Consider the following 12,500-nt stretch of genomic DNA (forward strand, 5'->3'; position numbering starts at 1 on the left):
CATACACACTAGATTGACACTAAAACACACAAAACTGAGTATGGATCGATGGACACTTTCTACACTAAACGACTCCATCTTAGTGACGTTGACGTTCTAAACTGAAGTTAATATATATATATATATATATATATATATATATATATATATATATATTCATATACTTACATGTGTATTTTCAGCAGCAGTACGAGGACGACACGTCTTCGCTGCTTATACCGGCGTAAATATCTCGTCAATATTTCTCATATTTCTTGAAACCAAACGTGCTGCCAGCAGGTGGCGATAGTGTTCCTACAGCTGCTTGAAATCATCCTTAAATAGTAGTAGAAGAAGAAGCTGTTGCATCATTTCCTGTTAGTGTGTAGCAGCAGAGTTTGATTTGAGACATACTATCTGTGGAGGATTAGTTACTAGTTAGTACGTACACTATCCTGATGATACTAACCAGTGCACTCAGAGAAGTATGTGAGACACAGCTCTATACTTGCTAACGGTGCTAGCAGCAGAGTATTCTAACAGTAACACTTGTTCTTCAGGTTATAATGTAAAGACGTAGAAAACATGCGTCCCTGAAATGAAGTGAATCTCGTCACTGACTGTAAAGATTAAAGTGTAAAGTAACGTCTGCTGAACAAACATGTTTCATACGTTCATGTCTAGATGTTCTGAGATCATGTCTTTTTCTCAGAAAAGTCCAAAAGAACTAATTGAAAATGGTTATCACGCGCACGCGCACACACACACACACGCACACACGCACACACGCGCACACGCGCACACGCACACGCACACGCACACGCACACGCACACGCACACGCACACGCACACACACACACACCAACTGTTCACAGTCGAGGAAAAGATGAAAACATTGAAACTGGATCTATTCTCGTCTCGTGTCAAAGGTTCATCAGACTCTCTTCACTCGACTGTAACAAAGACGACGAAGAGACAGAAATAGAGCGTCGTGAAGTTCTGATGGTTCGTGATCAACTCTGTCACGGGATCAAGTCGACGGCGTCACAGTCTGGTTATTAAGTTGTGTTTCATTGTGTTATTACTGTTGTTGTGTTGTTTTGTGTTAAAATTAGTTTTTTCTCGAGACATTTACGTCAGTATCTGCTCTGAAGACGTGTCGTCAGTGATGTAGCTTCAGTTTAGCGACGTAGCTCTAGACGTAGCTTCAGTTTAGCGACGTAGCTCTAGACGTAGCTTCAGTTTAGCGACGTAGCTCTAGACATAGCTTCAGTGTAGCGACGTAGCTCTAGACGTAGCTTCAGTTTAGCGACGTAGCTCTAGACATAGCTTCAGTGTAGCGACGTAGCTCTAGTGGTAGCTTCAGTGTAGTGACCTAGCTCTATACGTAGCTTCAGTGTAGCGACATAGCTCTAGTTGTAGCTTCAGTGTAGTGACGTAGCTCTAGACGTAGCTTCAGTGTAGCGACGTAGCTCTAGACGTAGCTTCAGTGTAGCGACATAGCTCTAGTCGTAGCTTCAGTGTAGTGACGTAGCTCTAGACGTAGCTTCAGTGTAGTGACGTAGCTCTAGACGTAGCTTCAGTGTAGCGACGTAGCTCTAGACGTAGCTTCAGTTTAGCGACGTAGCTCCAGACGTAGCTTCAGTTAAGCGACGTAGCTTCAGTGTAGCGACGTAGCTCTAGACATAGCTTCAGTTTAGCGACGTAGCTCTAGTCATAGCTTCAGTTTAGCGACGTAGCTCTAGACGTAGCTTCAGTTTAGTGACGAAGCTCTAGACGTAGCTTCAGTTTAGTGACGAAGCTCTAGACGTAGCTTCAGTTTAGTGACGAAGCTCTAGACGTAGCTTCAGTTAAGCGACGTAGCTTCAGTGTAGCGACGTAGCTCTAGACATAGCTTCAGTTTAGCGACGTAGCTCTAGACGTAGCTTCAGTTTAGTGACGAAGCTCTAGACGTAGCTTCAGTTTAGTGACGAAGCTCTAGACGTAGCTTCAGTTTAGTGACGAAGCTCTAGACGTAGCTTCAGTTAAGCGACGTAGCTTCAGTGTAGCGACTTAGCTCTAGACATAGCTTCAGTTTAGCGACGTAGCTCTAGACGTAGCTTCAGTTTAGTGACGTAGCTCTAGACGTAGCTTCAGTTTAGCGACGTAGCTCTAGACGTAGCTTCAGTTTAGCGACGTAGCTCTAGACATAGCTTCAGTGTAGCGACGTAGCTCTAGACGTAGCTTCAGTTTAGCGACGTAGCTCTAGACATAGCTTCAGTGTAGCGACGTAGCTCTAGTGGTAGCTTCAGTGTAGTGACCTAGCTCTATACGTAGCTTCAGTGTAGCGACATAGCTCTAGTTGTAGCTTCAGTGTAGTGACGTAGCTCTAGACGTAGCTTCAGTGTAGCGACGTAGCTCTAGACGTAGCTTCAGTGTAGCGACATAGCTCTAGTCGTAGCTTCAGTGTAGTGACGTAGCTCTAGACGTAGCTTCAGTGTAGTGACGTAGCTCTAGACGTAGCTTCAGTGTAGCGACGTAGCTCTAGACGTAGCTTCAGTTTAGCGACGTAGCTCCAGACGTAGCTTCAGTTAAGCGACGTAGCTTCAGTGTAGCGACGTAGCTCTAGACATAGCTTCAGTTTAGCGACGTAGCTCTAGTCATAGCTTCAGTTTAGCGACGTAGCTCTAGACGTAGCTTCAGTTTAGTGACGAAGCTCTAGACGTAGCTTCAGTTTAGTGACGAAGCTCTAGACGTAGCTTCAGTTTAGTGACGAAGCTCTAGACGTAGCTTCAGTTAAGCGACGTAGCTTCAGTGTAGCGACGTAGCTCTAGACATAGCTTCAGTTTAGCGACGTAGCTCTAGACGTAGCTTCAGTTTAGTGACGAAGCTCTAGACGTAGCTTCAGTTTAGTGACGAAGCTCTAGACGTAGCTTCAGTTTAGTGACGAAGCTCTAGACGTAGCTTCAGTTAAGCGACGTAGCTTCAGTGTAGTGACGTAGCTCTAGTCATAGCTTCAGTTTAGCGACGTAGCTCTAGACGTAGCTTCAGTTAAGCGACGTAGCTTCAGTGTAGCGACGTAGCTCTAGTCATAGCTTCAGTTTAGCGACGTAGCTCTAGACGTAGCTTCAGTTTAGTGACGAAGCTCTAGACGTAGCTTCATCTATGTCACTAAGATGACGTTGAGGGTGGAAAGTGTTCATCGATCCATACTCAAGTTTCTGGACAATTGAGTGTGGATAGTGCACTACATTTTTCCGCACACTACTTACACATTGAGTGTTAGTGGAGAAGTTCATGATTTGGGCGGGAAGTGGGACGATGGCGTCCATGTCGCCCTGGTCTTGATATCAAAGTAACGTCGATGTTTTGATTCCTGGAATACTCGACTTTCAACAAGACATAACTTGAAATTATTGTAAGTAAACTAGTAATAGTAAAACTATATATATATATATATATATATATATATATATATATATATAATAATAATATGTTATTACAATACACTACCTGTCCGCTGTCCTTTTTCATGAGAAAGGGTTTTGGGAACATTTCTTAACTTCTAAACCCACTTCTCTCACTAGATTTTGAAGAACATCTACCCTTCCTTTAACAAGCTATAAAGGACTGTTTGAAGATAAAGTGGTGACACGTGAGTTCTTTACTCGACTGACTCGTGTCACTTTCTGAGCACTTTAGAACTTCAACACTTGTATGTAGAGTGAGTGGAGAAGGTTAAACCTGGTCTAAACGCACTGGTCTGTGTGAAGAACACAACGAGTCCCAGAGCGAGGACCTCCTCGCGAGTCTTCTGAGTGACTCGGACCCACAACAGTGTGTAGAGCTTGTGTGTCGTTAACTTCTCAGCACAAACAAGATGAAAGATCACAACATCACACGTGTGGCTCTCAGCTGCTGCAGGATCAGATCCACGACTCAGAGACCGTCAGCGAAACATCTGCTCCAACACTCCAGGACAGAAGAGACTTTGATTGGAAAAGTGTTTGATCAACATCTTCTTCTGAGGTGGAAGTGACTCGTTCACTCACTGGCAGTTAAGTTTAGCTTCGAAACATCATCGGAACGACGATAATAGTCGCCGCCATCTGCTCGCCGCGTCGCAGGAAAAAGGATGGGCTGGCGTTCCCTCCTTCGTAACGGGTCCACCAGGACCAGTTAGAGGAGACGGATGTTTGAGGTTCGAAGGAAGAAGGTTGTCGCGCTCACCCATCACTTTGACGAAGTAGGCGTCGGAGTCGAAGTTGTTCTTCAGGGCGTGGATCACCAGGTCCTTCTTGCCCTCCACGTGGTTCAGGACCAGGACGTCCAGGATCCCCTGAAGAGCAGAGAGACGGTACTTAAGGTTGAAATACTTCAAATGAGGAAGTAGAATTATGATGATGTTGTTTTGAGCCTAGTTACTCAGAGAGACACTTGACTTGTTCACTGTTCTTCGTCCAAACACCTCCATGTACTGCTCGTCTGTAACGTCCTCTTGTTATTGAAGCTTCAGTTTTTCAGAAAACAAACCAACAAGTTTATATATAAAGCTTGTTTGTGGAGGCAGATCCCAGTGTCTCTGGACTGACTGGGAGCTTCTGCTACGATCCAGGAAGGGCTGCACGATACATCGAAAAAATATCAACATCGCGATATTGTCTTTCAACCTCCTTTGTTAAAGCAACATATTGTAAGAACTTTTCATCTCCTCTCAGTTGTTTTCTTAGAAGATCGTGAACTTCCAAACAAACCTGTCCGTCTTCACCGTATGCTAACGAGCTAAGTTGTTAGCGTCATTTATAAATTGTCATGTGTGCGTCTTCACCGTATGCTAACGAGCTAAGTTGTTAGCGTCATTTATAAAGTGTCATGTGTGCGTCTTCACCGTATGCTAACGAGCTAAGTTGTTAGCGTCATTTATAAAGTGTCATGTGTGCGTCTTCACCGTATGCTAACGAGCTAAGTTGTTAGCGTCATTTATAAAGTGTCATGTGTGCGTCTTCACCATATGCTAACGAGCTAAGTTGTTAGCGTCATTTATAAAGTGTCATGTGTGCGTCTTCACCGTATGCTAACGAGCTAAGTTGTTAGCGTCATTTATAAAGTGTTATGTGTCCGTCTTCATCGTATGCTAACGAGCTAAGTTGTTAGCGTCATTTATAAAGTGTTATGTGTGCGTCTTCACCGTATGCTAACGAGCTAAGTTGTTAGCGTCATTTATAAAGTGTTATGTGTGCGTGTACAAGGATTTATTATTGATTTGGTGATATCGCAACGTGCCGGCAGCTCCTCTCTGATGTCGCTCAGTTTGGCGGGAAACCGATGCAAGTCCCGCGAGACTGAGCGTTAGAAGAGAGATTTTTCTACCATCATGTCGACACTGAAGCTACAGTACTCGCTCCTGCACACAGCAACATCTTTAGGTGAAAGAAAAATATCACATTAATATCGCTAACACACTTCAAGACACTCATATCAAATATCGCACATATTTCTAAGGTCGTGCAGCTCTAAATCCAGGTGTGAATAAATGGACGTTACAGAAGAGCAGGAGCAGTTTAGATGTTTTTCAGAGTCTTTTTGAAAAGGGAGGACAAAGAAAAGTGAAAAGCTCCGGCTACGACCGTCATATTCTTTTAAGTCAGTGAATAAAATGTACTTCCATTTTGAGCCATGAGGTAAATGACTCGGGACAGATGGGTCTCAAGTTAGTGTTTTTAGACGACCATTAAAAACGAGGAAATGGCAGCAGTTGAACAGAGTTCTTAGCATGTGAACACCTTCATGTGATCGTATTCATCACAAGAACAGATGGAATCAAAGGAAGTGTTGGTCGTGGAAAACAGACTCCGGACCATCTGGATCCAAGGTTTATTTGAAGATGCCAGTGTTGTGTCGTTCTATCGTGGTTCATATAGTAGCGTCACTACTTTGTGATTGACAGGATCCACCATGTGTATGTAACACCACACGCTATTGGCTCATGACACCAAAGGAAATGCATGTTGGGACCTAATAATGAGCTGCTTGCAGGAGGTCTGCGCTCTTTTGGAAAATAATCCAGTCTTTAACCTCGATGAGGGCATGATGTCGACCTGTGGATCTAAATGAACATCTTGAACTCTGACCCCGAGGAACGTCGACCTCGACCCGAGGACCCGGGGAAACCTCTACAGAAGAGCCGGAACCAAAGACTCACGTCCTCGTAGATGTCGAAGAACATGGCCATGATGGGGTTGGGGATGGCGGCGAGCTCCGGCTGATCCCAGTGGATGCGGAACATCCGGCCCACGCTCTGGCAGCTGCTGTTGTCGCACGGAACGTTCTCCATGAGGAACGCTCGCTGCTGACCACTGCGAGGGGAGAGAGAGAGAGAGAGAGAGAGTTGAGATGTCTACAGTTTCAGGTGAAGACAGAGTTCCTGGAAACATGTGTGATGAGGCTCACGAAGACCCTGATGTAGTTTTCTCCGCCTGCATGTTTGCAGACATCAGCCCTGATCCTCCAGGGAGGCCGACTCTCTCCTCTCCTCCCTCCTCCTCTCCTCCCTCCTCCTCTCCTCCCTCCTCCTCTCCTGTCTTTGTCTTTGGAGATCACTCTCGTACCTGCTCTCAGATCTCAGTGGGAGTCGGACGGATGGAAAGTGGGAGTGAAGTATAAATAGCATGGCTGTCGAGTCCTGAGCCCGCGGCGCCGCCGACAAGCGCCGCGCTGGCGTCGCGGGAGGGAAGTGGGACGACGGCGTCGTATCAAAAGAATCAGGCACAACAACCCGCCGAAACATTACGACCACTTTAACATTCGACGTGAGCTCGGGCTCCAGAGGATGATGGTCACATGATCGGACTCACCTTTTTCAGCGGAGGCTCGCACGAAAACATGGTTCGTACGAAATCTACGAAAACAGGATTTTATTCTCTTTCGCTCTCTGTTGCTAAAGGAGTGACCTCGACTCAGCCAGAGGTCAGTAAGTAAGTAACTTTTATTTGTATAGGGCTGTCCCAGACCAGGGTCACAAAGAACTTAAACAATCAGAACAATATTCAATAAAGTATATACTTTAAAGATCAAGATAATACTGATAACAACACAGGAGTTCCAGAAAATCAAGGAAAAGCCTGAACAAATAAAAAGGTCTTAAGATGTTTCTTTAAGGAGTCATTACATCCATCAAGCGCAAAGAGAGAGAAGATCGTTCCAAAGCTTGGAAGGATTTCTCTCCTCTGGTCCTGAACCAGTGCGAGGAACCATCAGTAGATTCTGATCCACAGACCTCAGAGCCCGAGCTGGGGTGTAAGTCTGGATCAGATCACTGATGGAAGGTCTGACCATGAATAGATCTGAAAGTAAGAACCAGAATTTTAAAATGATCCTGAAAGAAACTGGCAGCCAGTGAAGAGTTTGCAGGAGAAATGTGAGTTCTTCTACTAGAGCAGCCAGTGAAGAGTTTGAAGGAGAAATGTGAGTTCTTCTACTAGAGCAGCCAGTGAAGAGTTTGAAGGAGAAATGTGAGTTCTTCTACTAGAGCAGCCAGTGAAGAGTTTGAAGGAGAAATGTGAGTTCTTCTACTAGAGCAGCCAGTGAAGAGTTTGAAGGAGAAATGTGAGTTCTTCTACTAGAGCAGCCAGTGAAGAGTTTGAAGGAGAAATGTGAGTTCTTCTACTAGAGCGGCCAGTGAAGAGTTTGAAGGAGAAATGTGAGTTCTTCTACTAGAGCGGCTCAGAATTCTGGCTGCAGAGTTTTGTATGAACTGCAGGCGAGACACATCCTTCTGGTTTAGACATGAAAACAAACTGTTACAATAGTCCAGACAAGAAGAAACAAACGCATGGATTATAAGATCCAGATCATGTTCCGACAACATTTTCAAGTTGAGAGATTTTTCTCAGTTGAAGGAAACAGTTTGTGGTCAGTTTTCTTCAGTGTTGAACAAGATACATGTCTTTATCAAATACAACACCCAGGTTTCTCAGGCTCAGTTTGACAGACTGACTTAAGTCACTCAAGTACTGACTCAACCCTGAACTTTATCATCAACAATCACCAGAGTTTCAGTTTTGTCCACATTTAGCTGCAAAGTGTTTTCACTCATTGTTTGATTTCTAGCAACAATTGACTAAGTTCAGCCTCTGGGGCTCAGTTGGATCAACAGAGCAGTAGAGCTGGATGTCATCAGCAAACATGTGATAAGAAACATCAGGAAATCTCTGAATGATTTTACCAAAGGGGAATCAAGTACAGCAAAAACAATAAAGGACCCAGAACCGAGCCTTGAGGGACTCCACACAACAGATCTACCGATTCAGACCTCATTTGATTGGCAGATACACTAAAACTGCGCCCAGAAAGGTAAGATGAGAACCATTCTAACACAGACCCAGACAGTCTTCATCCCTCAGTCTTCTCAGCAGGATCTGGTTCAACTGTGTCAAAGGCTGAGGACAGATCCAAGAGAACCAGAACATCATGATGTCACTGGACACCTTCAGTAAAGCTGTCTCCGTAGAGTGATGTTTACGGAAGCCAGACTGAAACTTCTCATGGATGTCGCTCTGATCCAGGAACAGCTGCTCAGACACCACCTTCTCCAAGATCTTGGACAAGAAAGGGAGCTTAGAAATAGGCCTGAAATTACTGAGGTCAGTTGGGTCTAAGCCTGGTTTTTTGAGCAGAGGCTCCACAATGGTTTAAATGCATTGTTAAAAACCCCTGTGGAAAGGGAGAGGTTCACCATATTGGTAACCCAGGGGCCAATTACATCAAATACTTTGATTAAAAGCAAAAGGTACTTGTCACGCGAGGTGGCCAAGACTTGATGACCTCAAAGGTCAAAGGTCACATTAGTAAGAACCAACAAGAGGCAGATCATTTCTAAACGGCTGGGAGACAAAAAATGTTGCTTAAAAATCAGTAGAAAAACATTCACTCATTAGTCATGACAAGGATTTATTTTTATACCTTCACACACTTTTCTCTCCTTCATGTGACAAACTTTTGTTTCGAGGTCAGAAAAATAAAAGCTTTTCAATTAAGTTTGAACTAATCAGGTTTCACTAAACAGTTAGTTTGTGGACGATATATAATGATTTTATAATCAATGAATAAACATTAGTTTCTAGATGTGTCACTGATGCGAGTCATATTCTGACACTTGTGTACTTTAAACATTTACTGTTTGTGTTAAAACATTGATTTCATTGGCACTCGAGGAAAAAGATATGAAATAAAAAAGTGTTCGAGGAACAAAACATCTCGTCTTCGTTTATGAAGAACAAAATAAAAACATATCAATCAACATCAACTAAAGATTCGTGTCTTTGATGTAAAAACCTTTCATTTGTACTTTAAACAACATTAAAGTTTCCACAGAACTGTGAAGCTACGGAACAAAAGAGTTCCTGGAAAGGTTGACGTACGACAGACACGAGGTGAGTTCGACAGAAACACTAGACAACAGTAGAAAAAATAGAAACACACTCTGGAACTTTCCTGTGAGTCGAGGAACTTCTGCAGCGAGAGATTAGAAGTGACTTCACGTCAGAGTTTCCTCTTGGACCAGAACCAGCTGGTGATTGATCCAGGAGGTGTGCAGGGACCTGCTGGAGAACCGGACTGTTCGCGTTTATTTTAACTAACACGTATATAAGCTGCGGTCGTCGACTTTGTTCCCTCTTTATTTTAACTAAGATTCTACTTAGAAACTTCTACACGACCACAAAACCACACTAATTAACTAAGTAACGGCGAACCCCCATGATGCCTTTCTACACACTGCTCGGTTACGTTGTCGTCACAATACTGTATTTAAAAATACGTTGCTCTGTCAAAAGTCATCCAAAGCTGTGTTTTGTTGGCTGGGCGGCAAAGCATCCCGACGGCTGTTCAGTTCATATTTTGTGCTTGTGTTTAGCAAGCAGTGGAGGTTCAGAGCCGTCAGCAAACACATGTGTGTCGCAGCCGTGACTCCACACACCTGATGATGACATTTACACACACAGACCCTCAGGGGGCGCTGTAGAGAACCTTAGACGACAAAAATGAATTTATTTCAGATCTAATAGTCTCTGGTAAGACGTCAAACTGAACTGCGCAGAAATAACATTTAAAGTCTCTATATTGTTATTTCTCCTGGTCTGATCTGTGTGTGTGTGTGTGTCTCTAGGTGTGTGTGTGTGTGTCTCTAGGTGTCTGTGTGTGTGTGTCTCTAGGTGTCTGTGTGTGTGTGTGTGTGTCTCTAGGTGTGTGTGTGTGTGTGTGTCTCTAGGTGTGTGTGTGTGTCTCTAGGTGTCTGTGTGTGTGTGTGTGTCTCTAGGTGTGTGTGTGTGTGTGTCTCTAGGCGTGTGTGTGTGTGTCTCTAGGTGTGTGTGTGTGTGTCTCTAGGTGTGTGTGTCTCTAGGTGTGTGTGTCTAGGTGTGTGAGTGTGTGTGTGTCTCTAGGTGTCTCTAGGTGTGTGTGTCTAGGTGTGTGTGTGTGGGTGTCTCTAGGTGTGTGTGTGTGTCTCTAGGTGTGTGTGTGTGTCTCTAGGTGTGTGTGTGTGTGTGTCTCTCTAGGTGTGTGTGTGTCTCTAGGTGTGTGTGTGTGTCTCTAGGTGTGTGTGTCTATAGGTATGTGTGTGTGTGTCGCTAGGTGTGTGTGTGTCTCTCTCCAAGTGTGTGTGTGTGTGTGTGTGTGTGTGTGTGTGTGTGTGTGCCTCAATTACTGAATGAACTTTGTGTGGGAGCAGATGTGTGTGAGCCTCGGGGAGAGACGTCTGGTTCCAGCTCCACATGCTTCTCTTCTAATTGGTCTGCAGAGGCTGGTCAGGCTCACGGGATTCGAACCCTCCGTCCTCACCTGCTCGTCCTCACACTCTGGTCCAGGTCTGGTCCAGGTCTGGTCCAGGTCTCCACCAACGCAGACTCTCCTCCGTGAGACTTCACGGTCCCGGGAGACACTGTGGTGTGTTCCTTAACCAGAGTGCAGACGGAGGGATTCCCTCGACCGAACCAGAGTTTCAACAACAACAACAATCACAACAAAGACAACAATCACAACGACAATCACAATCAAAACAACAACAATCACACCAACAACAACAATCACAACGACAATCACAATCAAAACAACAACAATCACAGCAACAACAACAATCACAACAACAACAATCCCAGCAACAACAACAATCACAACAACGACAACAACAATCACAACAACAACAATCTCAGCAACAACAACAATCACAACAACGACAACAACAATCACAACAACAACAATCACAGCAACGACAACAATCACAACAACGACAACACTCACAGCAACAACAATCACAACAACGACAACAACAATCACAACAACCACACCAATAACAATCACACCAACAACAATCACAACAACAACAACCACACCGACAACAACCAGAACGACAGCAATCCCAGCAACAATAACAATCACACCAACAACAAAGACAACAATCAAAACAACAACAATCACAGCAACGACAACAATCACAACAACAACAACAATCACAACAACAACAATCACAACGACAACACTCACAGCAACAACAATCACAACAACAACAATCAGAACTCTGGTTTAAAACTGTCTTCACAGGCTCATGAAAGATGATTCATTTACTGGTTTTGATTTCTATTGTTTCTTGTTGTGTCTGAGGTCATGCAACGACCCAACCTTCAAATCCACTAGAGCTCCAGATGGAACTCCAAATCAAAACCTTTAAGTTTGAACATTTCTAGCTGGTATCGAACGTTTCACAACCTCAGGATCAGAGTCTCAACCACACGAGGCTCGAGAAAGTTCAGCAGAAAATCCACCAAATAACCTCTGTTCCTTAAAACAACAACATCTTCGCAGGTCAACACAACAACAACAACATCAAAGTACTTCAGCAGTAAGTGATACACATGTGGACAACAGTACAGTCAGAGTTGACGTCTCTACGTTTGATTTTTACAACACAAAACATCTTTTCTTTTCAGTGAATGTCAAGTTGAGATGTGACGACACATGAAAACCACGGTCGCAGAAATAAACACATCTGACACATATCGTCACACATATCGTCACACACACACACACACACACAGACACACACACACACACACACACACACACAATGTGTCAAGTAAACCAAGAGTCAACGGATGTTCATCAAAACATGATCTCAAATGATTTCACACGACATCTGACTTTTAAAAATGTTTTTTTCTCTGTAATATCAGAACAAGAGAAGCTCTGGTGGACGACGTCAATCCAGACTCAACTAATCTGTGTGTGTGTGTGTGTGTGTGTGTGTGTGTGTGTGTGTGTGTGTCTGTGTCTGTGTCTGTGTCTGTGTGTGTGTGTGTGTGTGTGTGTGTGTGTGTCGGGGCGGGCGTCACTATTTCACTTCTGTCGGATTAGAAGAGGATAATCCAGCTTTCGTCGGATCGACTTGTTTTTCAAGAATCAAACTGCGATTGTACACTTAACCAAAAGTTATTAACGATTAGCGTCTAAACACTGGTTCAGACGTTTCAAACTTCACTTCCTGTTCAGAG

The 12,500-nt window shown here is 44.1% G+C and overlaps 1 protein-coding gene across 1 annotated transcript in view; it reads right to left on the minus strand.

Annotated features, from left to right (window-relative positions):
• itfg1 (integrin alpha FG-GAP repeat containing 1) overlaps window positions 1-12,500 on the minus strand; it is a 157,447-nt gene that overhangs the window by 46,580 nt on the left and 98,367 nt on the right. The window contains exons 11-12 of the mRNA XM_087793023.1: window positions 6,161-6,314; window positions 4,189-4,297 (exon numbers count right to left, since the gene is read on the minus strand). Coding sequence (XP_087649149.1) covers window positions 4,189-4,297; window positions 6,161-6,314 — 263 coding nt within the window. The remainder of the gene's footprint in view (window positions 1-4,188; window positions 4,298-6,160; window positions 6,315-12,500) is intronic.

This window comes from Callionymus lyra, chromosome 6 (genome assembly GCF_982586985.1).
Source record: "Callionymus lyra chromosome 6, fCalLyr1.hap1.1, whole genome shotgun sequence".
Lineage (NCBI taxonomy): Eukaryota > Metazoa > Chordata > Actinopteri > Syngnathiformes > Callionymidae > Callionymus > Callionymus lyra.